This window comes from Nyctibius grandis, chromosome 8, assembly GCF_013368605.1.
Source record: "Nyctibius grandis isolate bNycGra1 chromosome 8, bNycGra1.pri, whole genome shotgun sequence".
NCBI classification, from domain to species: Eukaryota; Metazoa; Chordata; class Aves; order Nyctibiiformes; family Nyctibiidae; genus Nyctibius; species Nyctibius grandis.
In genome coordinates this window covers 21,455,232-21,479,344 of record NC_090665.1, presented here as the reverse complement: position 1 = coordinate 21,479,344, position 24,113 = coordinate 21,455,232, and the positions used below count along the sequence as shown (strand labels likewise).

Genomic DNA, 24,113 nt, shown 5'->3' with positions numbered 1-24,113 from the left:
TTCAGCTTTTTTATGAGCAGATAATTTTATTACAGTTTCCCTAACACTGTTTTATTTTCCATTTTCTGACATTTCCCACGCTGAAGGATGTAAGACTGCCACATTCAACCAGCATCAGTAGATCCTTTATGAATATATTTAATCTCTTTTTGAACCCATTTATATTTTTGATTTCCACAGTCTTGCTGCAATGATTCCTATGACTGATTTTTTTCAATGTATTTTTTTAACTAAGGCGCCTGATATTTCACTGGAACACCTCAGCTGTCAAATCTGACACAAGACCTTCCACAGTCACTTTTTCTGTGTCATTTATGAATGTGTAGACTTTTTTTTTTTTTAATATTCTTTGCATTATTTGTTTTTCAGGCTGAGCAGTTAAGCCAAAACAAACCAAAGAAGGTGGTTTGTCACATAACACATGTAAGCTACCACAATGTGCTCTGGATGCAAAAAGCTTACACAGCTCCACAAAAGGAGACTACAGAGTTTCAGAAACTATTAAGGGTTACTAAACACAGATACATCTGGCTAAGTCAGTCACTGGAATCCAGATGATCAGAGGCTAAGTGATCACCCAGATGAAATAAGCTTCATAGGAATCAGGGAAAGAATAGGGATCGCCCTATAAGCTCACCCTGTTCCCATACTCTCCCTTAGCCAGGGTTGTCATCATTAAGACTGGATACCGAGCTAGGTGGACCATTGGTCAGATGCAGTTTTATTTGTTCTTTCCTTGTGCAGAAGCCATACTTTCCTTCTTATCCAGCCTATTAAGTTTTAGTATTTATTAGTTTAGTATTTATTTACTTACTTTTATGGCTGAGGAAAAGAAGTAGAGGAGGACAGATACGGACAACAAGAGCACACAGTACTCAAGATACAAGCTGGTCACAATAACATGTTTTGTTCCAGTTCGCATCATATTCACCCTTTGGCTCACTCATTATTATTGATATTTTCATAACATCATGCACAATGCCTCCAGGATCTCTTTCCAGCTGGCAACAGTTCATTGTGCACAGGAACTCTTCACATACCATGTGCAGGCAGATTTGTCCCCCTCACCCCTGTCCTTCACTAGCATTACTGGCACATATCACTGAATTTCACCTACCACTTGATTATCCAGTTGCTAAGCACTGCAGGACTCTTTTACAACTCTCCTTGGACTCGAATTTAGATTTATCCACCTTGAACAATTTTGTACAAATTATTACTTCACCTTCTTTTCCACTTCATTATTAAGGTACTGAGCAGAATTGATCCCAGCAGAGATCCCACTAATAATCTCCTTGCAACTTAAAATCTGACCATTTGCTTCTGCCTTTTACAATGTTCTCTAAAGAACTAAGCTAACAATTTTAATGGTGTCCAAGTTTTTTGGAAAGGATGCTTTTGTCAGGTTCTCTGAGGTACCTGGATTTCCAAAACCTAGTGGATTGCCCTTACTCCCACATGCGTTATCACCTTCAGAGAACTCTGAAAAGCATTACATTAACTCCTCGTCATGGAACGATCACAATTATCATCATATACATCCACCTGCTTAATAATTCTATTCTACATTACAGTTTCTAATAGAAACCCAAATTCTTCTTAAATTTTTTAATTTAATCTTTATCTGAACACTAGATCTCCAGCCTGGATCAATGAGAAGCAAAAACTATGAGTTTCCCTCTTTAATGGAATCTATTGTACATAATGTTAACTAGATAATTGAAAATATACTTGTTTTCTCAACTGGAACATCTAGATAAATTGAAAAGCACAGCAGAAGTAGGTCTGAGGCCTCAATGGGAGCAACATGAAAATTTCTGTAGTCTGAGCACAAAAATGCCAGCTGAAGTGCTGCAGAGACCCCATTCCAGTGGCGGAAGTTCTAGTTTCATAGACTTATTAATAAGGGACTGAACTGCAATTGTAATGGCTGAAGAGGCCCTAAAACTCCCTATTAAAAGCATCTAAATAAGTACTCATCAAGACTGCCACTGCTGCCTGTTTTTTTGTTCAAGACGATCCTTTGAGTACAAATTCTAGCAACAAACAGGCAATAAAAAAGAATTCCTGGTCTCTAAATAGCCAAAAGGAGGTCAACTTCACACTGCCTTCAGGACCACTTTCAGCACACCGCTCCTAATAAATTCTCACACGGCAGAGCCCGTTAGCGCCGTGCGTTACGCACTCGCTGCTTTGCTGGAGCCGCACCGAATTCAGCGGCTCGGTCGGAGGAGCTAAGCCCAGAGTGATGCAGTCAGCTGTGTGTGGGGAGGTTTGGTGATCAGAGCGACAGACAGCACCAGGCAACGCCGACCGCCACAGAGACGGTGTTTTAGCGCAAGTTTGAGAGCAGAGCCAGGAGCGCTGCACGCACACCCTGCCAGGCTGCCTAACAGCAGGTCCCTGGGCACGCACCACTGCGAGGGACAGGCAGGAAATGCCCAGAGGGACACTACACTTACTGACTACACCTTCTAATGTACTTCAGGGCACGCATCTTTGTCAGCCTAATTAAAACCAGAAATCATTTACTGGTCGCTGTTTTTCCTGTGAGGTAAGAAACAACTGGAGACTGATGGCAGCAGAGTATCCCAGAGGGCACTGAATTCTCTGCTACAATTACCTAGCAAAAAGGGCAGTAGCATCTTCGGAGACTGCTGTCTGCACCACACAATGATGCGTTTAATGAAGCAGATGGTTTCACTTTTTCAAAAACAGTTGAATGTGTTTTATAAGAATTTCAAGATAGGCCCTAAAATGGGTAAGAATGGAATACACGTATTCCTTCGTCATGGATGGCCCCTGTGGGGCATGGATACTTTGGCTCTGTCTGCAGAGGCTTTTGTGTAAAATTATAATGTAGCCAAACGTAGAAGTCACTACCTAAAAAACAGATAAAAATCTGGAAAAATCACAAGTCTAATCCTGCTTAGTCCAGAACATTTCATTCTTTGAAAGCATCATGTAATACCAACATCAGCCCTTACGTGAAAAAGGATCCCTTTGCTTCCAATTTATTGCACTCCGGGTAAAACAGAGAAGCAAGTTACGTAGGCCCTGTGAAACCAAGTCAAAGAGCCTTAAGAAACCCTGTGACTGAGACCAACTTTGACATGGAAACAGAAGTAAAAAAGGCCCTTCCCAGCATGGGCAGTAAGGTGGTTCAGAAGAGCCTTTAGTCAGTGCCTCCCCCACCTACCAGCTGAAAATCCATCTCTCTGGTGGCTTCTTATTCTGCGAGGTTAAAGGAGTGCCTTACAACTGAATCGGTTCCATTGTGATTTTCAACATTAAACAAAAGTAATGACTTCGACAGTCAAAGAAAATTGTTCTTTTTTAAAAAAATTAAAAAATTTATAGTTTATTCAGGGGATGAATTCAAATTTAAATATGTTCAAGACACATCTAGACAGCTTTGTACAAATGCATTTTTATGACAGACTCGCTTGGCTTACTCCGATTTCTTGCAAGGTCATTTCTCATTTTTCTACCTCAGAAGCCTATTTTTGAATATTGTTTCTGCAAAACAACTGGCAGAATCAGCTGTACAGAGCCCATTTTTTAAATCTGTAGGAATAGAGACAGTATCATTTTCAGATTAAAGAAAAAAAAAAGAGTAAAAGATGGCTTATAACTATCCACTCAGAAAAGGACAACATAGCACTCTTCTTCCCTGCCTCCTGAAAAAATAGTGTTTTATAGTACTCATTTCAGAGAAACTAGAGAAACAGCATTACTCGTACCTGCTCGCTAGCAGGAACCACTCCTCCATCACCAGCTAAATCAACAGAGAAGAATTCCTGAATGAGGAGACACCGTTTAGCAGCAGCCCGTGGATTTCAGACAAGCACACAGCATTACTGAGCTCCACAGAGGATCAGGACATTACTGTCAGATTGGCATTGGGAAATGCATTTACCATCTGCCTTTTTGGCTCAAAATCTTAATCCTAAAAGCTTAAAAAACAAGGGTTTTTTACTCTTAATGTATGTTCTCATATTGGTTATATAAAGGTGGTTTTCTTCATCAGCAGCTTCATAGTTTCGTACCAAGCAGCTTCCCAAGTAGAGAGAACATCTGATTACCATTTTCACCTGCTCTAAGAGCAGGCCAACTCCTATCAAACACCTACTTTCATATTACTTCAAATACTAACCACAGAGTTAGCCAAAAGCTCTAGTTTAAAAGCCCAACCTCTTTTTTAAAAATTAACACTGCAGAGGCAGTTATGCACTGAAGAGAGAACATACCTAGACAAGGTTAAAATTAATGGGGTTTGGATCTACAGCTTATCCTGTTTATAAGGGTGACTAAACATACAACAGAGGAAAAATAAAAATAATGACATTTGTTATTGCAAGTAATCATCAACGACGAAAACAAACAATTGTACAAAATGTTAATTCAACTCCCTCCTGCCTACTGATTATTGGCATGCTTTTTCTGTTTTCATATAGTAGTCTTCCTCCACCTGTAAAGGACTTCATCTTCATGACACTACCAAAAATCCTTAAAATCAGAATGCTATCTGTGCGTCAGTTAGGATCTGTGAATACAAAGTGCACGTATGTAAATACCACTTAATGGTAGAGTTCATACTGAGTTCTGAATATTTACATTTGCAAGTAAGTTGTTCTCTTCAGTGTATATGAAGGCAAACTGACATCGTTTACCAGATACAGTATTTTGTTATTTTCTACCTAGGAAAGCAAAACTTTTCCCCATTTAATGTAACATGCTCACTGTAACAGTTTATTAAGATATCTTGTAAGTTAAATAGGTACACTTCAAGTGAGTTTCTGTAAACCCAAATGACAATAATTCAGAATAACAGGGAATAAGTGATTTAGTGTACTGTGGTAAAAGTGACATTTAGATTTTATGCTCACTCATGTTTCATTCACAAAATGTTTCTTAATACTTGCATTTTAAGGAAGTTTCTATCAACACAGAAATCTGGGGAACAGAAAGCAGATGGTGGTTCCAGCCGACTAGTCTGATGAGAAGTTACTTGGAGCCCCAGGATTTGATGACTGGCACGTTCAAGTGGGTTGCTGAGAAACCCATCCGCCACAACAGTACAATGTTTTTTCTTGCTCCGAAATTAGCAGTATACACAGAATGAAGGGTCAATTCCACAATACTGTATTCCCCAACAGAAAATCTCTACGACAGCAGCAAAACGTTGCAGAGGAGGCCCCTCTAAGTGTACAGACACCCCCCTCCACCCCAGAAGGCATGCTTTCTATTGCAACTCCTTCTCAGCGGTGAATTTTCACCTGCCAACACTCACACGTGCAGCATCTCACATACAACCCCCAACCAGGTAGGTTCTCACATCTAGTATCTCAACACCACACCAGACCCTGGACTTTTAGAGAAACAGTATGTGGGTAAGAAGCAGAAGTGCAGAACGGCTGCTGATCCACAGCCAGAGCTGCTGACGGCACAACCCCCTTTGGTACAAAGTCCACACCATCGTTCCATTTTGTTCCATCTCCATTCTGCTTTAAAGACAAACTTATTTTTATTAATAATTTAACTTTATAGCATATATATGCTTTATATATTAAAGGTGTTTGGAAAAAATGGGCCAGAGGAAGCCCAGAAGTTCCTCTGCATAAGGGATTAGGAAAAAAATATTGCATTCTCAGGAAGCTGTTGTCTGCATACAGATACTAGCATAGTTCATGCTGTCAATTTATCAGAGTTTCATTTCAGAAGTGTTGCTCAGGATGGTTATAAAAGGCTGTAACTCCAGTATTTCAAGTATATCAAGTCAGATGCTGGATTTTGAAAATGTTTGCATCATAGATGATTTAGCTTCTGCTTTATTCTCAGTCAATGAAATTATAAAATGCCTTAAACTTCTAACCGGTGATCAGCTAATACATGGAAGTTAATGAACTCTTTTTGAGGATAAAAAAAATCTGTGACGTAGAAATAACGTTTAAATTTTAGTAAGTCTTCAGAAAATTAAGAACAAAGAATTTTAGAAACATAAAAGTCCATCAGAAATTAATTAAGAATATTTCAGTCAGAAAAATCTGCAGGGCTAATTCAGCCTCTCGGATCCAGGAATATTAACAGTTCACTCATTTCTACTCGAATTGAAAAGTTCAGTTGTAAAGTCACGAATGACAAAAGACCCTGTGAGATGCCAACAGCACCACAGTGCTGTATGTAAAAGTTCATACTGAAAACTGTAAAGTTCATACTGAAAACACAGCAAACGTTTGTCAAGTTATTTGACTTGCACAGGCTCTTAGCTTGACTTACAAAACCAAGCAGTTACCAGCGGCCAGGAAAGCCCAGCACCGCTGTGCTTAACACCAGGAGGAGCCAGGCGAACTTTCACTCCCTATCACATGGCTGGGGCTGGGGCTGGGGCTGGAGTCTGAGCTCCTCTGCTCCTGCCAGAAAAACTGCTGATGAAAGTGAAGAAAGTAAAGTAGGGATGTTTGGTCATTCAGGAGCTTGGATAGTCCTGACCTTTTTTTTCCATGTGCTACTTGGCTTACTACATCTTTCCTTTTTTAACCCTCTTACCATACTTCTCTGCCTTCTCTCTTCCTTTTAAGCACTAGTGCCTTCTTCACATTTCTTCTTTCAAATATATCTTCCTAGATCTTGCTGGCACTTCTCGCTTTACCTCTTACTTTTCCTCCTCCCTTAACACACATTTAATTCTGTTGCCTGTGGGTTATCTCTCTCTCTCACGACACTGTTCATTCTTTGTACGCTATAGCCCTTCTTCCAATGGCCTGTCCCCACAACTTTGACATTTAAATCTCTATTTAAATGAAAAGCAAAGCACGTTTTAGCATTACTTCCCTTCCCGAGACAAGAAAATACCACTGAAGCTGGTTTCTTAACCTAACACCAATGCAATTACGCTCCCTGAAGTCTCCGTGCACCAGGTGAAGCTATCCTCCTTTACCAAATGTGTCATGAACAAATTATTTAGAAGTACAAAAAGATTGGCTGTAACCAAATACTAACATACACTTAATGGACTGCAGATTTTGCAGGATGTTTAAAGTTTCCCCTCTGATCTCTCTGCACTTTGGCCTTCATTTGTTTATACAGGCAGAGGCCAATAGGTCATACCACTAAAATCAGCAAATTGTTTACACATATGGCAAGCATGCATGGAGCAGAAATGTAGTCATGGCTACAACCATACACAGCACATTAAAGCAATTACTTTAGTTAAAATAACAAAGATACAGTGAGTCCACATACGTGATGAGGAGACCTTCCAGCGCAATGAAACTCAGTACGAACTAAGAAATTAATTCATACTGCAAGCCAATACACGCGTTCCAGTCCAACCTAACCCAAGTCACTCACTATAACAGTGCTTTTGTCATAAAAAGTGGCAGCCTTGATACTATCAGTGTCAAATTTTTAAGCACAAGTGCAATTTCAGCACTGTGGCAGTTGATACTGCAAAGAGTATAAAAGTTTACAAAGTGAGGCTGGAAGAAAAGCCCCCACTGAAGTTACGCACACTCCGAGCTGGGCTGTGTTTGTTTGAACACTAGATTCGGATATAGTGCCTGTGGCTGGATGATGCAACTTACTGGGGAGAAGTTCTTTGTTCAGTGAAAATTCATTATTTTTGTAATACTTATGCTAGCTTTAAAACTAAAACTTCTATTTAAAAAAAAACATTAAGTGCTTAAAAAAACTAATTCCTAAGCCTTTAAAAAAATATTTTAACCTTTATAGAGAAAGATCTTTAAAAAAGCCTCTCCAAACAGCGTATTTTATGTAATACGAATGACTTGGAAACGAGGCATTTTCAGAAGCATAAAGCATTTCCATTTTGAAAGCGTCAACAGGTACTAATATAACCCTGCACTCTGTTTTCATTTGATGGACAGAGGAACGTATTTTTGAGAGCAATTACAGGCTCTCTGCTTAAGTGAATTACAAAAAATAAAAGGTAAACACTACAAGAAATGAGGAAAAGCACCAGGATCTAAAAGAAACTAATCAGTTTGTCTTGGTTAAATATTCTTTAGCTGTCAAGGTTGCTGAAACCACAGAGCAGAGGAAGCAAATTTTTTTAGCTTCAAGATGCTGTATCAAGGCTGTGTGGCCTATTCAGTGGCATATGAATAGGCATACAAGTAAGCGGCATACACTAGAAGGATATTACTAAACATTTATAGTTACTTTTTATTGCAAAGCAGATGCATGTCTTCTTTACATTTCATGTCCAAGATATACATGCAGACATGAACACCCATTTGCAATGGAGATGCAGGACGCTGTAGAAATAAAATTGTCTGTTCTGAGAAAATGCAACTGCGAATCCCAAATTAAAAATATCCTTTTTTAATGTTACCTACTTCCTTGCTCAAAATACATTTTGCTTTCATACAAACCACTTTTCTGGAATAAGACAGTTTGTTTGGCCAACCAGCGATAAGGCCAAACAAATAAGAAATTGCTCTGTAAAACTGCATTGAGATCCTGAAAATATCAATGCACTGGCTGAAGGGTGCAATCCACAAACCCAGCAGGACTGCTCAAGTCAGTCAGGTCCTCCTGGACAGTGCCTGAGAGTCTTCAGTAAAATCTGCCAAACTACTTGCTTAACCGCTGCTGTGCCTGTTGGCATATGGACAAAAGAAGGTCAAATTCTATCTGAAAACTACTTCTTTCAGTAGGTAAGGTCATCATACACACAGAATTCCCAGACTGCTGCTTAGAGACATACTTAAATTTTCAGTTAGTGGTAGGAAAGATGCAAATGTTTCTGAGAAGCTGACATTGAAAATGTATCTGTAGCCTGGGACTTCTAACCAACCTGGTTAATCAGAAAAAGTAAACAAGTCTATGAAGAGAAGCATCCAGCAAAGCAAAGAAATTGGCAAAAACAGAACTAGTAAGTAATCTCTTTTTGAAAAAAGCCCACAAAGATATGCCAGGTCTGGAAGTTTATTATTTCTAGAAAGAAGCATTCATATAAGGCATGGAAATACTCTTATATTGTTATTCAGCATATGAGTTTGACACACCTATGAAATGTGTGTTTTCTTAGGCACGTCCATGGAAATAGGTGTATAGTTTTGACTAACTGATCTGAGGTAACACTGGACACCCGCCTCGCTCAGTTACTGCCTGTTAAGTGCACTCTGAACAAGCATTACCAAAAATATTTTGTGCAATGCTAGTGATAGTCTTCCCATTGCAACAGACACTCTTAGCACCATCACTGAAGATGTGCAACTCCAAACCAGTCCTGCAGAATCCCAGCCAGTGCACAGGGGGCTATACGAAATGCTCAGTTTGTTTCAAATTACCAACAGAAATCCTCTTGGGAGTGTCATCATTTTTTCTTCTGTATTTCACCACCAACTAACAGTTGAAAATAATTTTTAAACAACTGAAAGAATCCTCATAGTTCTTGTATGTGAAGTTCAGTTGTGTCAATAACTTCAAACAACATCTCCTCTGCCTCAACCCTGAGTTTTAGTGCTGAAGACTGAAATGCCCCATCTCACACTTCTAGTGTTGGAGATTTTTCAGCAAAAGTCAGGTTTGATAACAGGCCTGAAGACAGACCTGATCATCAGTCCCACCCCAAAACAGTTTAAAGTGAAAGACTAAAGTTATTTAAATTCTCTGTATCTGCACGAATCAAACAAGATGAGCGGGATCTTTGATCCAGTCCTGTCCTCACTAGCAGGACTTTTTATTTGTTATCTTCAAAGGGCAACACAAAACTGAACCTGAGAACACAGGGACTGTCATGCTCCGTCAGATTTCCCTGCTGGCTGTTCTGGGGAAACTACGAAATAAACCAGCTCACAGACACAGAGGACGGGGGAGAAAAGATTCAAAGAAAAAACGCTTGCAGAAAAGGAACACAAAAGGATGACTTGCAGCAGAACTTACTACCTTTTACCAGAGTGAAACAAATGTCTGGGAGAAAGCCAGACACAGTGTAGTTGAAGGCCGCTGAGTTCAGAATTACAGCTGCAAAAAGCAAATCCCGTTCTGCCACTTGCCAGCTTCTGAGTGTTTGACTTCACAGCCTCAGCATTATTTTAACCCAGTGTTACTGCTGGGGCAGCTTTCCTCTCGTTTACACAGGGAGGCAGACAGCACCATCACTACTTTCAGTGGAACCACCTGCAGAACGCAGCAGCATTTCTGGATGTGCTCATTTTCAGGCAGATTGCCTGGAGATTTATCATAAAAATATGGGTTTTGCTATAATCTGAAGACTGGTATATAAATTGCCACTGACCACAATATACTCCAGGAAGATCAGGGTCTTCTCGTGTTTATCTTTTTAAAGTGGAATTTGCTCTGACACCAAAGTAGAAATTAGGTTGCTATCTCCCTCTCCTAATAGAGAAGCTACACCATCTTTAAGGGAAGAAAAAGAGGCCATCTGCAGAAAGAGCTTGTGATTAGAGAAGGGAAGAAACTTCCATGGCTAGAGATAAATATAGTATCTTACGGGGAGATATAACTTATGAAAAAACTTGCATGAAGTCATAGCCAAAATGGACAAAGCTCACACATTTTTGGCAATAAAGTAAACGTATCACTGGATAACGTACTGCAGAAGCATCGTTATTTGCACTGAAGCTTGAATTTACGCTGTACAATGCTCAACAGCAATACAGATAGAGCAAATCCAAAAATAAATACCCTTTCCAAATTTCCACCTCTAATACAAACCTGTGATAATTAGTTCACATTGCTGAGCAATTCCAACATCGTAGCTCAAGCAAATTCATAAAAAGATTAAGCAAGGCTATCAAATCTCTAATTGCTATTCTAGAGTAATAAATACGATATTCAAAGCATAACTAGATTACAACATTCACTTCTATTTTGAGAACAGAGGTGTAGTCATCGCTCTTCAAGGTTCTTATTTCTTAAAAACAGGATACATGGGAAGTCAGTGGAAACACAATCAGAACACACTAATAAGCGGTTTTTTTCCTTAGAACTGTCAGATTTGGCAGTTGCCCTGGCACCTTTATGAACCAGAGCAGGAAGAAAAAGCACAGGTATGTCAGGATGCAAATAAACCATAACACAGCTGTGGACTACTGATGGCTGTTCTTAGCCTTAGGAGCTACTGAACTTAAAAGTATGCCAGCACCTTCTTATGTTTTAGGGCAATGATAACTGGGTTCCCTGCTAAATAAACAAGCCAGATTAGATTGTAAGGGGAAAATAAACACCTTGTTATCTGTAAAGCTAATGAGTGCCTTACATTGCCTGAAGAGTCTCTATCGCTGGAGGTCTTAATAGGTCAAAGTTGTATAAAACAAGACAAGGCTAATCCTACAAGCTTAGGAGCTTGAGAAGGTCTTTCTACATACTTTCATAAGCAACTATTTGCTACCAGCCTGAGGTAATCAGATGATTCTCTGCATGATGACCATTCATTTATACAAATGAAAAAAATATAAATATTCAACATCCACCCAAAAAGACCATTACAAGGACAATTCACCATTACAGCTAAAGTTACACCCTTAAATCTGAAATGTCCTTCCTCTGGAAGAGTGACACTGCACCTAATGTTCTGCTGTTATCAATAACAGAAACCACCCTATCTGAAGTTAGGGACAAGAAAAAAAAAAAAAGTTAGGTAAGAATTTATTAAGAGTGGGATAACATAAAAGAATAAAAAACTGATCCGGGGAAAGGAAGAAAGAAACAGGAGGACTGAAAAAAAGAAGAGTATCTCAGAGAGAGATGTAACGCTGAGACCACCAGGAACGGGCAGGAAGTGTCTGGGGCAAAAAGCCAATTAGTTGAGTGGCATATTCTAGGGACAGTGTAGTGGTTTCAACCTGCTGAGAAAAGGATGAAAATTAATTAGAAAGTGTCAACAAGTTAGGATTAAAGGACAAGAAATGCAATTAACCCAGGGAAGGGGGACACATGTGGAAGATGACCAAAAAAACCCCCGATGAGTAATCCTAATTTCTAAAGTAGGAACTGAAAATGCTGTTTCCTGTTAAATTACCTCAAAAGCTAAAGACTGCTTCTTCACAGCATTAGCTGCTTAATTACTACTGCTTCACCCTCTGATTGCATGTCTGTAGGGAAAATCCTTCCTAAGGTTTAGCAATAGCGGATTTTCAGAGTACATTATTCCCAGTGCAACCTCCAGAGTAACGTATTATATAAATACCCTATAAACCAAACAGTTTTAGATAAACAAAAAACCATATCCATTTAAAAATTTTAATTGAAAACCATTTGGGGGAAAACCCAAAGAGTCTGATGAGAGATTATATATTTCTCCTGGCAGCTGACATTCTGCAATTTTGGTTTAGATTTCTTTATGGTAAAAAGGCCTCCAAGGGGAAGAGTCCGTATTTCTAATTACCATTTGTGGTATGTTAGAGAGAGACCAGTGTGAGCTAAAATAAACTGAGAACAGTAGGAAAAGGGAAAGAAGTTGTTCTTAGCTCCGTAGCTCCAAATTTGTTATTTTAGCTTAGAAACATCATCCTTATTTCACAATGTTAGACACATACAGCCTAAGGTCTGAAAGTGACCCAAAGGTTAAGCTGTGGTCCTCTGCAAGGCTAAGAGCAAAAGGTTCAAACAGACCCCACATCCCCAAACTTCTGGAGCTGTACCAGCAAATGGAGGGGGTGCGCCCAGAGCCCCCTCCTCCCTCCTCACCCACACCTGCAACGCAGAACAACCCCCAAGGCTTCTTCCCAGTGGGCTGTGGGTGCACGGGCAGCCTCAGCAGCAGCAGCCAAACCTCGCAGAGGCAGGAGCCAACAGGATCCCCCTTCCCGCAGGCAGCCCAGGGGAGGAGAGGGAGCGCAGGATCCAGAAACATGAACTACAGTTCCCCGGGGCCTCGATGCAGGAGCAGACAGGGCTCCCTGAACCGAGCCCACGTTCTCCAAACATCCTCGGTTTCACCTTTGCACGAGCTCACTGCAGGCACAGCAAACAGGCTGCTGGCACGTAAAAACAGGACCTCAGACTCCAGACAGTTGCTTTAATCCACCTATTCATTCATTGCAGGTAATTTTGAAGCATGTACTTCGAATAATACTTCTGTTTCATCTGGGAATGTAAATAGTTACAGATGTTGAAAAAAGTTAGGCTATGGGCTGCAGGGCAGTGGTCAGTAACAGCTGAGGGCGAGCCTAGGGACCCTTGCCAATGAGTACCAAATACAACAAGAAGGATCCGTAGGTTAAAATATGAACTGGTATACACAAATGTCTTCCATAAATCACATTTGTAAGTAAAGTTGTCTTCTCTTCTGAAATAAATGCTTCCAGCTCCCTGAACTTGACAATTAGACTTATTTTCCGAATTGTGTAAGGGCTGTGCAAGGTCTAACACGAGGAACCACAATGGGCTACCAAGCTCAAGAAGCATTCTTTCACACCTGAACAGCAAAAAGAACCATAAAAACCACACAAAAGGAAATAAGTCTCAAGTAGTTGTACTATTACACAAGGCAAATTGAAAGCTACTATTTTGAAATCAACATTCCTAATTCTATGAGAAGGAGATTCAGGCATAAACATCAGCCAACGTCCCAAATATAATTCTTGGACATAACATCAGTTTAAGACAAGATGGCTAAATTCTGAATGGAAGACAGTAAGGAAGCTAACGGGCTACCATTGTTTATATTAAAAAGTCTTAGTTTATTTTCAAAAAAAAACTAAAAAACCCACAAAACAGGAAGTTATTCTTTTTGGAACTTAAAAAGGTAAAAGAAATTCTAAAAGTAAAACATGGCTGTGCTGGATATCAGACATTATTACCAAAAAGTTGGTTGGGCAGCATTATCCACAAATCTTGCCAAATTTTCTCATCTCTAAAAAATAGCTTCAGGATTTATAACCAGAAGCACATAAATTGGTGGTAGGGGGGTGAAATTTTTTAATCTTCAGTTATTGTAGTCTACTCAGCATGTCGTAATACAGAATCAGAGTTCTTTCCTTTTGCATGCAATTTCAAGACTTTTAGAGCTCATTTAAACATTGACTTATCCTTCCTTCGTGCAAATGCACAACAATCAAGAGTTTAGGCAAGAGTTTGGCAAGCTGTAGCTTTCTTTAAAATTGTCACAATCACATGGAGACAGTGTCTCTAATTAGGACACATCCCACAGTGTATCCCAACGAGATGCTTCACTCCAAGGCAGCAGCTGCAGCAGCCAGCACTGAACTTTCAGCGAGAGCACGCATTACAGGATGAAGAAATTTGAAAGCGCTATCAGCGGGCACTTTTAGAGATGGCCGGGTGGCCAGTGCTGACGCACACCTGCAGACATTTCTTCGTGGCACTAGTGAGAGCACACTGTGCTGATGTATGCACGTGGGGCAGTTCCCAAGAGCAGCAACACCCCACAAACTCTCCTGCCAGCACTCAGTATTTCATGTCAACCAACTCCATGCTGTCACACAAGGATGGCTGGAAAATCTTTCTGCAGCCTCCTTCCGCCTTCTCCACATGTAGGAAGATATTAAATTCTAAATTTTGTACCTATGAATTGCATTATCAAATTCTGTACCTACGGATCACCTATTATTATATACAGAATACAGACCATCTGCTTTGCTCTTCCACACCGATTCAGGACAGGGCAGAGACTATTCTGTCAGGTATTTTTAAGGATCAAAGTAAACCACTGCATTCAACTCACCTACTCAATGACCAAGTTTTCCAGCACAGCACTGCTACGTTGTCCTCTCACTGCTTTGTTTAAACACACAAGTATAAATGTACATTGCAGATCATGACTGATACATTAGTACAAAAGTGCTTCATTATTTCTCTGTTCCAGTCTATAAATAGTCCTCAGGATTCCTCATCAGACAGATTTAAATAGCCTAGCTTTTTTTAAACATACACGTACCCTGGTGAAAAGAGCATCTGAAAAATAACGTATTCTTCATTTGTGTTATTTGGGTTTTTTAATTATTGCAATAGGCAACGTGCAGAAGTCTGATGTAAAATTCTGTAAAACTTAGGCACTGGGCAAACATTAGTGTGGTAAATACTGATAGCACTTGATCAAAGTAGTTTGTCCTGGGAAGAACTCAATGTGCTTCTGATAAGCACTTTCCATCCCGCCCCCCTGCCTTCCCTCCCAAACCCTGACAAGTATTTGCAACTTTGAGTCTCTCAAATGTAAGTTAAAAACTGTCTTATGGAAGTCATAGCACATCATCACGTGATGCTCAAAGTAGCTTCTGAAGTAGAATACTCAGATGCACCTGGAAGAACTACAATTGATTTTAACTACAGCACTACCCTAGCAACAATATCCAGAGTGCAGAGGGCACACAGGTTCTTGATCTTTGGCTTGCAGCCTTATCCTTCTACGAATCTCCATCTACGCAGTAATTAACATACTTCAAAGTCTGCATCATCTCTATACCACTACGACACATGTTTAAGTCCATTGCAGCTGCACAAGTCCATCATTTGGTCCTTTCGCTCTTCCACTCCAGCAAGCCGTTCACTCTTTGCCAGGCAACTGAAATACACAGGCCTTTAAAGTATTCAGAGGTCTTCTACTTAAACAGCAAGTATTGACAACAAATCCCTGCAGTCGTGGTCTCCATTTGCTTTCTAAGACAGCAGATAAACCACCATTGCAAAGCTGCGGCTGTTTGAAGAACAGCTAAGTTACTGTTACCAGACCTACCAAAAGCTGCATCAGCAGTATGAGATACTTTCGGGGGGGGAAAGAATTCATAAGGTTAAAAGCAAGCAAATGAGAAAAAAAGACAAACCCCACACATATGGAAGTATGTTCAAATGTATTTAAAGTTATGAATGCAACATGTGCATCTCACTGTTCTTTGATATCTACTCCAATTTTCACAAGAATAAACAATTACAAAAACCTGTAACATTAAGTGCTATGAGAATGAACATGAAGAGTACCATGACCGAACTGGTGCTGCTACACAAGGGCTGGCTGGATAGAAACGCTTTTAGCCGAGAAGAAAAGGTGTTTTCTTTAGAGCACCAGCTAAACAAGCTACTTTGGTTTCTTGAATGCTGTTTTTGTTACAGGACAGGAATGGATCAGTGAACATGTGATAACAAATGACGCGATTCCAGGATGTCAAACTGCCCCACGGCAAAGTGGCTTTAAACTTCCTCTTCACATGAAGAGATTAACACTCAGGCCTACATAAAAGTTTAGTTTACAAGTTTACTTTTAGCCATGGGTTCATACTTAAGAAAAATTACTACTTTGACTTTCTCAGGGATAGCTTAGGAAGCCATCCTGCCTCTTCCAGCAAAATTATCCCATGAGAAACCGGATGGGAATTCTTCTCTCTGCCATCACACAGACCACAGCTATCCTTCTCTTCTTAGCTCCTTTGATTTTATAATTTCTACCAAACTCATTCACATCCTCCTCCTGTGTTTTTATCTTTCTAGAGCTCCCTTGAGCAGCCCTGTGAAGGCTACAAAAGGAATGTAGAACAATTCCTTGTGTGGACGTGGTGGACCAAGTTGAGCCATACTTTGCTTAGCTTGGCAGATACTCCCAGCATTATAAAAACTGCTTTTGCAGACAAATATTCAGTTTGCAAACATACCTCCCCCCACCCTCCAAACAAATAAAAAAAAAAAAGAAAAGAAAAAAAAGGATTCTGCAGCAAGCTGTCAGCACACCACTCTCTGGGACATCCGAGTAATTGAAAAATACTTACGATCCTCCGATATCTCCCTGGATGAAAGCACTCAGGAAGCTGCCATTTAGCATCTGGCTGTAATAACCTGCAAGGCTTCTGTGGATAAAGATTCTTTCCCCCAGTGCTTATTATAGATGTTTATAAAAAGATAATCTTTAACAGGGTCAAATTATTTAATTATGTTTCTACTTTGTATATCAGATGTAAGGCTAATGAGCAGAGAATTAATTTTTGACAGAAAAAAAATTAGACCACCCCATCCTAATTGAAAAGTAAATTCCTTTAGAAATTACTAATTTAAAGGCAGCTGTTGTACACTTGCTATTATTCTCTTTTTACAAGACCAAGTTCCACTCAAAGTCCAAAAACCACAAAAATTTTGTTCAGTCACTATTTTTGTTAAATCTATGTATTTATATTCATGGTTCCTCCTACGTCTCAGATAACACAGTCTTAAACAAGAACAAAGTTCCACTTGTACCCTGTTCAGCCTTCCATTCCCTAACTCACAGCAGCCGATAAGTTGACTGTAGATAACTGGGCACGACTGAACGCACGCTGTGCTGGGTATGGACCTGGCAGAGCACGCGTCTTCCTGAGCAGTGAGCAGAACTGGACAAGACCCAGCTCTGCAACTCATCTTCCGGGGGGCTACTACAAGGTCACAGCAGCAACATGCTGCTCCTTACTACGTAACAATTTAATTTGATATTACCCCTTTAGATCAAAAATAACTTATGCTTATCCAAAACCCCATATTTCTGGAGAAGAAAATACCCCGAGAAGCACATTCTGAAAGGAACTAAGGAACAGAGCTCTCTTTCAGAAAAACTGCTGAAAGCAGTATTTGACCTGAGCTCCCAGATTCTTGGGGATCCACAGCTGCTTCCGAGGGTCCTGGAAAGGCAACTATGGAAAGAAAGCCTACTGGCGTGAACTCAAGTATGTTTATGCACACCATGTAACAGTTCCCACTACTACAGGAAACTTCTACAGGATTCACAAATCCTATCTGAAAACCACAGATTTAAAACATATCCTCCAGTAAACAAGAGTTTTACTGTTAGATATACCCAGGGAGTTTCTCAAGATTTTTTTTTCCTCTGTCTGTTCACTTTCTTTGGACACAGATTTCTTGCCACTCTGCTTGCCAAAAAGGAAACATTTTAATACAATCCATACTACCTTTACAAGACACAACTGATAGATATTAGTCGTGGGCAGTAGCTATGGGATGTAATCTACTCACAGTGGGCAGTCCCCTCCTGCCCAGCACACTCTGTTCACAACAACAAAAAAAAAAAAGTCCTAGGTGAGAAAAGCTGAAAGACGGTGTAATGAAGAAATAGGGTAACACTTACGGTCAAGTCCGTTGATGTATCTCATTGTAATTTCACAGTGCCCCCAAACTGCACTGACTATGGGGTAAAGTTTTTTCCCTTTTAGTCCCCTGAAGGCCACTCCAAGATACTGTCCATCTACCATGAAGCTAAGTGTCCCTTCATCCATATCCAAAACCACCAGTAAGGAGTCTGGGAGTACAAAAGACTCATCCGGTTCCAAAAAGACAGGATACGTGACCCCAGGCTGGTTTTTACAATTGTGGTAGAGTTTGTTGCGTCCCAGATCCCAGCCCCACGATTCACTATTGCTACCAACCAACGATGTGTATCCCACCGAGTGCAGCGGAGCTTCGGCCGTGGAGACGCCCACCACTGCGTGAGTTCCCCTTTGCCTCGTGGGCCAGTGGATTTGCCAGACATGCAGGCCTCTCGTGTAGCCGACTTTGCCCCGGATGCAATCCGTGCTTTGGGCAACTGGATGTCTATGAAAAGTCAGTTTATCATCCTCCTTTACAAATATATTTAAGGAGCGATCTTCATTGTTCCAAGCATGTTTATACTGGACCTCCAGCTTGGCAGGGGGCATATCCAACAGCATGTCCAGTCGCGCTGGCTTGCAAAAATCCGGGCCTCTCAGCTCTCGTTTAACAGGTCTATAAGGGGGCTCCCTCACATCCACAGACTTTATGCTCCCTGAGATTTTCTGGCCCATTGCTTGACTGCAGATTTACAAAGGAGAAAGAACAGTTGACTTTGGCCCAACGTTACCTCATGAAAGCACTTTTACACTGAGCCAGTGACCCGACAAGCTGACTGGATTTACTTCTCCTGTTTGGACCTTTTTAGCAGCAATGTTTTCAGAGAAAAATGCCCCTGAAAGAAAGCAGAAAGTTTCCAGTTAGTTTAAGAAAGCCAACAGAAAACCCACAGCATATTTTAAAAGAACAGCTTCTCATCCCTAGTAGTTATTTTAAACACCAAAGCTGTCAGTTCACCACTTTTTGTTCAGTATCCTACAGCACTAACCAGCCTGCCTGCAGGATACTGAGCCCACCAGCACACAGAGCGCAGACAGTCATTTCCTCCAATTCATAATGGGATGCAGACATCCCCACCTTCTGCCCTTCCACCCATTTTGTCTGGCCAAGTTCACAGCAGTCCTGAAGAAGGCGTACGCTATTCCCCAGCAACAGCGATAAACTTTATGCTCAGCGGTAGCTTCACTTTCACTTGTGCTTTTGTTCCATAGTCCTAGAAATACGCACTATGTCCGAATCTCCTTTTCTTTCTAGCTGTTCTCTTCCCTGGGCCCTGGCGACACAGGGATTCACCTTCTGTGCTGTTAAAACAAATGCTGCCAACAGCAAATAGCGGCAAATTTTAAATGTTTAGTTTTAACATACTCTGTCCTTAAATAAAAGAAAAAATAAAAATTCATCAAGTTTTAGTTTTTTTATAAAGGAGCTAAAAAAACATGAGAGGTAATGAGGAAAGGGGAGGCATGGAAGGACAAATGAAGAATGGCAATTTCAGTTCTTCAGCAGACTTTTCTATATGGGCAGCTAATACAACCAGGTATTTCTTCATGCTACTGGACAGCAGCCTAATCCATGGTTTCTATATTGCAGTATTAGGCAAAGTAGTGAAACACAGTAAGACATATTAAGCGGAATACATGATTTTGAAATGTATTCTTTGTGTGCTTCCATAGGCAAATGTGGTAATGTAGCTGGAAGTGGCCAAAACCACCCAGGACAGACTCTTTGCTGCCCGGATACGTTAGACTCATTCATCTTTTAGAGCTCAGATAGTGCGCAACGGGAAGCCAAGAACCTTTAAAAGTACTAAAGCGATAAAAACAAAGACAAAGTCCTATAAACTCAACTAGATGATTGACATGGGATCAAATAAAGTATCTGCACCAGCAGACATACTTCTGTCTTTTAGCAAAATAAGTGTCAAGTCCGGGAATGCTCAAATACAGCTGAGGAGAGCCACTCTGTTTATTTACTGACAGTGATGAAGTGTTTCAAGAAGCAGCAAAAATCACCAGACTCCCAAAAGTCTGAAGAGCCCAGGTAACAGCCAGTTTTCATAAAGCACCAAACAGCAGGCAGGGGCACAGAGGTCTTGCAAAAAACATCTTGCAAGACTTCACTTGGTAAATTGCAAGTTCATGTTCTTCCTTTTAAAGAACTTCTACCACAGATATACTGTCCCATTGCAAAGATCATTTCTGAAAGAAGACAAGTAAGAAACATGCACTCACAATGAAAGGACATAAAGAGAAGTCTAGGAAAACAACACCTGTAAAATTTACCATCCAACCATGTTTTAGAAGTGAATGAAATCCTTATATATTTACAATGGACAATACCATGTAAAGTGTTTACTGCATGAATTAAGTACAGAAATGAAACAACGCCTGTGTTATGTGAAAACTATTTCAAAAAAAAAAAGAAGTTGTTTTTCAAATCCATGTGACAGTTAAGTTACTGTATAAAGATATTATTTTCTGGTGGCCCACACGAGTGTATGTGTGCACCTGAGCATAAAAAAAACCACCTCTTTGCACCTAATTTTAATCTTTAAAATCAAAATGAAACATAAGCCCCCAAGCCCCTCACACCACGCTTACAGGAGGATTCAGAACAATTTACAGAAGCTTCTTCTCACTGGTACAGTACCACAACTTGAAAATTACCCCACGTGAAATCAGCTTGAACGATCTCCCTTACTTATTTCCAAACCATGTAAAAAGAATCTGAAAGTTTAAACAGTAATTACATTTAACTTGATGCTTGCTATTTCCACTATTGCAGAAGCACTCATAGATTGTTTCAAAGGTATGATGGCAAGTTCTGCCCACCAAAGCAAGTTCAGTACTTGATTCCACACTAATAATCCTGGGGGAAATGAAATACTGATACTGATATACACACAGGGAAGCAATAGGGAGTAAATGTCATCAGGTAAGTAAGCTTTCCTAGGAGGACACAATGCTCAGGGACTGGGTAATTCCTTTAAAAAAGGTGCTTGATTCTTTGAGCTTGAAAGAAGGATGTGAAAAGGGAAAATGTCAGATGTTCAAAGTGAACCCCAGTGATTTCTGTTAAGATTTAGGTCTACATGTCTTTGAAAACTTCCTCTTTAAAGCACAAGACAATTGCCACGTTCCTGTCAGGGTGCTGAGGGGAGGGAGACGGCCGGGGAAGTCCTCCGTGCATCCTCCTGTACCACTTCCCGATCACACGAGAAACTAAACTTGGCACAGAGATTTACCTGGCAAATCACCAAGAGATTATAAACACTCACTTGGCAAGCCACAGACAAACATTCTTCCTAATGTGTCCCAAACTGTAACATAAATAGGCTGCTAACAGATAGATGTAAAATGCATCGTTACAAGTACCTTTAGGCGCACACAACTGTGCCTTTACTCTGGGATGTGCTTAGTAAGTACTTCAGTTTGAAATTGTATCTTACAATATTAGGCCTTTCTTCATATACAGACATTACCACGTAATTTAATTATATAATGTAGCTTTGTATGGACATAGGTCTGAACAACAACGTAAAAATCTTACAGCTACTGATGCGTTCAAGATGCATCAGTTCCTAAGCAGCAGTGCAGCTCAAAAGCTCAAATACGTTCTCCCACCCACTGTAACATATTACACTTTCTTACATTCTAGTTCTATGTAGCTGGGAGTTGTTCTCAGCTTCTGTTTGAAGGCCAAGTATAGCCACCCCAATCTCATTCAAGTATCAGTGGACTTGTCCAAGTAAATGCAAAAAAAAGAAGCCAACATTTAATCATTTGTATGAGTACAGCAATAAAGGTGTAACTCCGTGCTGGCTGTGATCTAACAGCTCTGATCACTGGTGTTTAGTAGTAGTTGACATGGAAGCTTTATTCGAGGAGGCAGTGAGGGGTTGCAACACATGCCTCCTGCTCACAACCCATGCAACATTAACGCCAGCTCCACAGGGAGCAACTCATGCAGAAAGTCTTCCTGGCATCTCACAACGGTCCTGCTGGTTGCTTGTGGGAGCAACTTGTCTGAAAGCCAAGATCATCTATTCCCTTTTCTTGTCTACATCCTGTCCAGTTACACAAAGCAGATGGCAGAGACCCACAATGAGGTGAAGAACAGAGGCATCACCTCGTCCTTCACCCCGCCAGAAGCCGCTGCTGGAGGAGCACAGCTCACCAGGGCCCAGCCTATCTCCACTGACAAACACGCCCTCCCTACTTCCACAGGCAATATCATACTTCCAATGCAGAAGCCTCAGAAACATCACACTCACACCGTTACTGTCAGGATCTCCAGGCAGCTGCTCCCCACAGAGCTACGCAATTATCACACACCAGCGGTTGCTGGGAAAGCCGAGCACAAGGCTCACGAGGGGAAGCAGAGGGACTACGAATTTATCTGGCAAAGGTACTCCACACTGGCTTCCTGTCTGCAGGGCTGGATGGCTACACCACACAGGGTTAGTAAAAGTTGTGGAGCGACCTGAAAGGATGGAAGATTATTCCTTTCAGATTATGTACTATTCAATCCATTTACAAAATAGTTGGTTGTAAAACCTTCACACCATCTCCTTAATTAATAAAATCTTGCCAGAGCACAGCACCATCATTCCACTCCTGTGACTTTTCGGAATGTTATAATACTTAGAGAAACTTAGATTTCCTTGCCTATATCTTCTCCTGAGACACATAAATATTCTGAAATCAAAAGAACACGCATTTTCGTATAGTTTTGCTTTGAATTTTTTCCCAAACTTTGCTCTTCCAATAATTTCAAACCACTACAGGAGTTAGGAAATAAGAAAATATTTCAATCTGGCTTAATACATATATGAACTCTCCATTATACCTGTTTAGTGACTACAGCTGAAACACTAAATTTCATCAATTATCCCTGTGATAAAAGGTATTTTGCGGAAAATAAAGCAGTGTTTTCATGGGAAGAGAAGAACCACACATTAGTACACTCCTGTAGCAACTGGAAATCTCCTGTTGAGAAGAGTGCTAGTTTTTGTAACCTAAATGATTTCTGTCTCACAGTTTCACATTCATGCCACGCTTTGTCAGGATATGATGATTAGATTAAACTTACTGTACAAGAACAAGCCAACTCCAAACAGGAAAAGTGTGTCAGCGTCGCTTAGCAGTGTCCTCATACAGACTGCCAAAACATTTAGCGAAATTATTCACAACAAAAACACAAATTATACTTACCAGAGAAAGGCTTGCTGGGACATCACTTTACTGCAATTAAATGGGGTGCATTTTTTAACAATTCAGTATGTTGGCATCAGTAGAACATAACTGCTGATAAAAGAAACATGCTTTCTGCAAAGTCAGCTTTCAGCATTCATAGTTACTTTTCCCTCGGGGTTGTCATGAACTGGACATGCAGAAAGCTTGAAAAATATACACGAGAAATGACACCAACGCAATTCAAAACTACGGTAAGAACGTGCTAAGGCTTAGGTTAATTCTGCTAAGTTGACACTTACCAAAAAAGTGAAGAGGTAGGCAAGTCCCAACTAACGATACTGATCAGTGAAATTGTCTCTCAGAAAAAGCAGGGAAGGTGATCCCTCTGCCTACCAGCACTTCAGACTTCTACACAGTGGTTCCCACTCTTTTTGCTATTGACTCTCATTGGGTTTTTTCCTTCCTGCAGCCAGACCCCACTGCCACCTCCCCTGCCGACCACGGCTTTATCACCAGCAAGCAAAGACTCCTAAACGCCAATAGAGTTGCAACAGGAGGCTCTGAACCAAGGCCCCTTCCCCGTGGGCACCAAAATGGTTTGTTCCCCAGATGCCTGAATAAACCGACACCCTAAGTGTTGGAATGCTCTGAATCTAACCCTGGTCCTATCGTCTCCACAGGAGGAGTAGGAAGAAAAACACCAGCTCTGCTGTGCTGGGCAAGCTGATGAAGAAGGGTTTATAAGTTCAAGAACAAGGACTTTTACGTCCACCCAGACAATGTAAAGGCATGAGGCCCGGCATCTATCAACTATGTTCCCAGTGTGCAAACAGCTACATAACC

The 24,113-nt window shown here is 40.7% G+C and overlaps 1 protein-coding gene across 1 annotated transcript in view; it reads right to left on the bottom strand.

The window, feature by feature from the left end:
* The window catches only part of SPSB4 (splA/ryanodine receptor domain and SOCS box containing 4), a 91,199-nt gene that overhangs the window by 48,764 nt on the left and 18,322 nt on the right, over window positions 1-24,113 (bottom strand). The window contains exon 2 of the mRNA XM_068406704.1: window positions 18,056-18,910. Coding sequence (XP_068262805.1) covers window positions 18,056-18,749 — 694 coding nt within the window. The 5' untranslated portion in view covers window positions 18,750-18,910. The remainder of the gene's footprint in view (window positions 1-18,055; window positions 18,911-24,113) is intronic.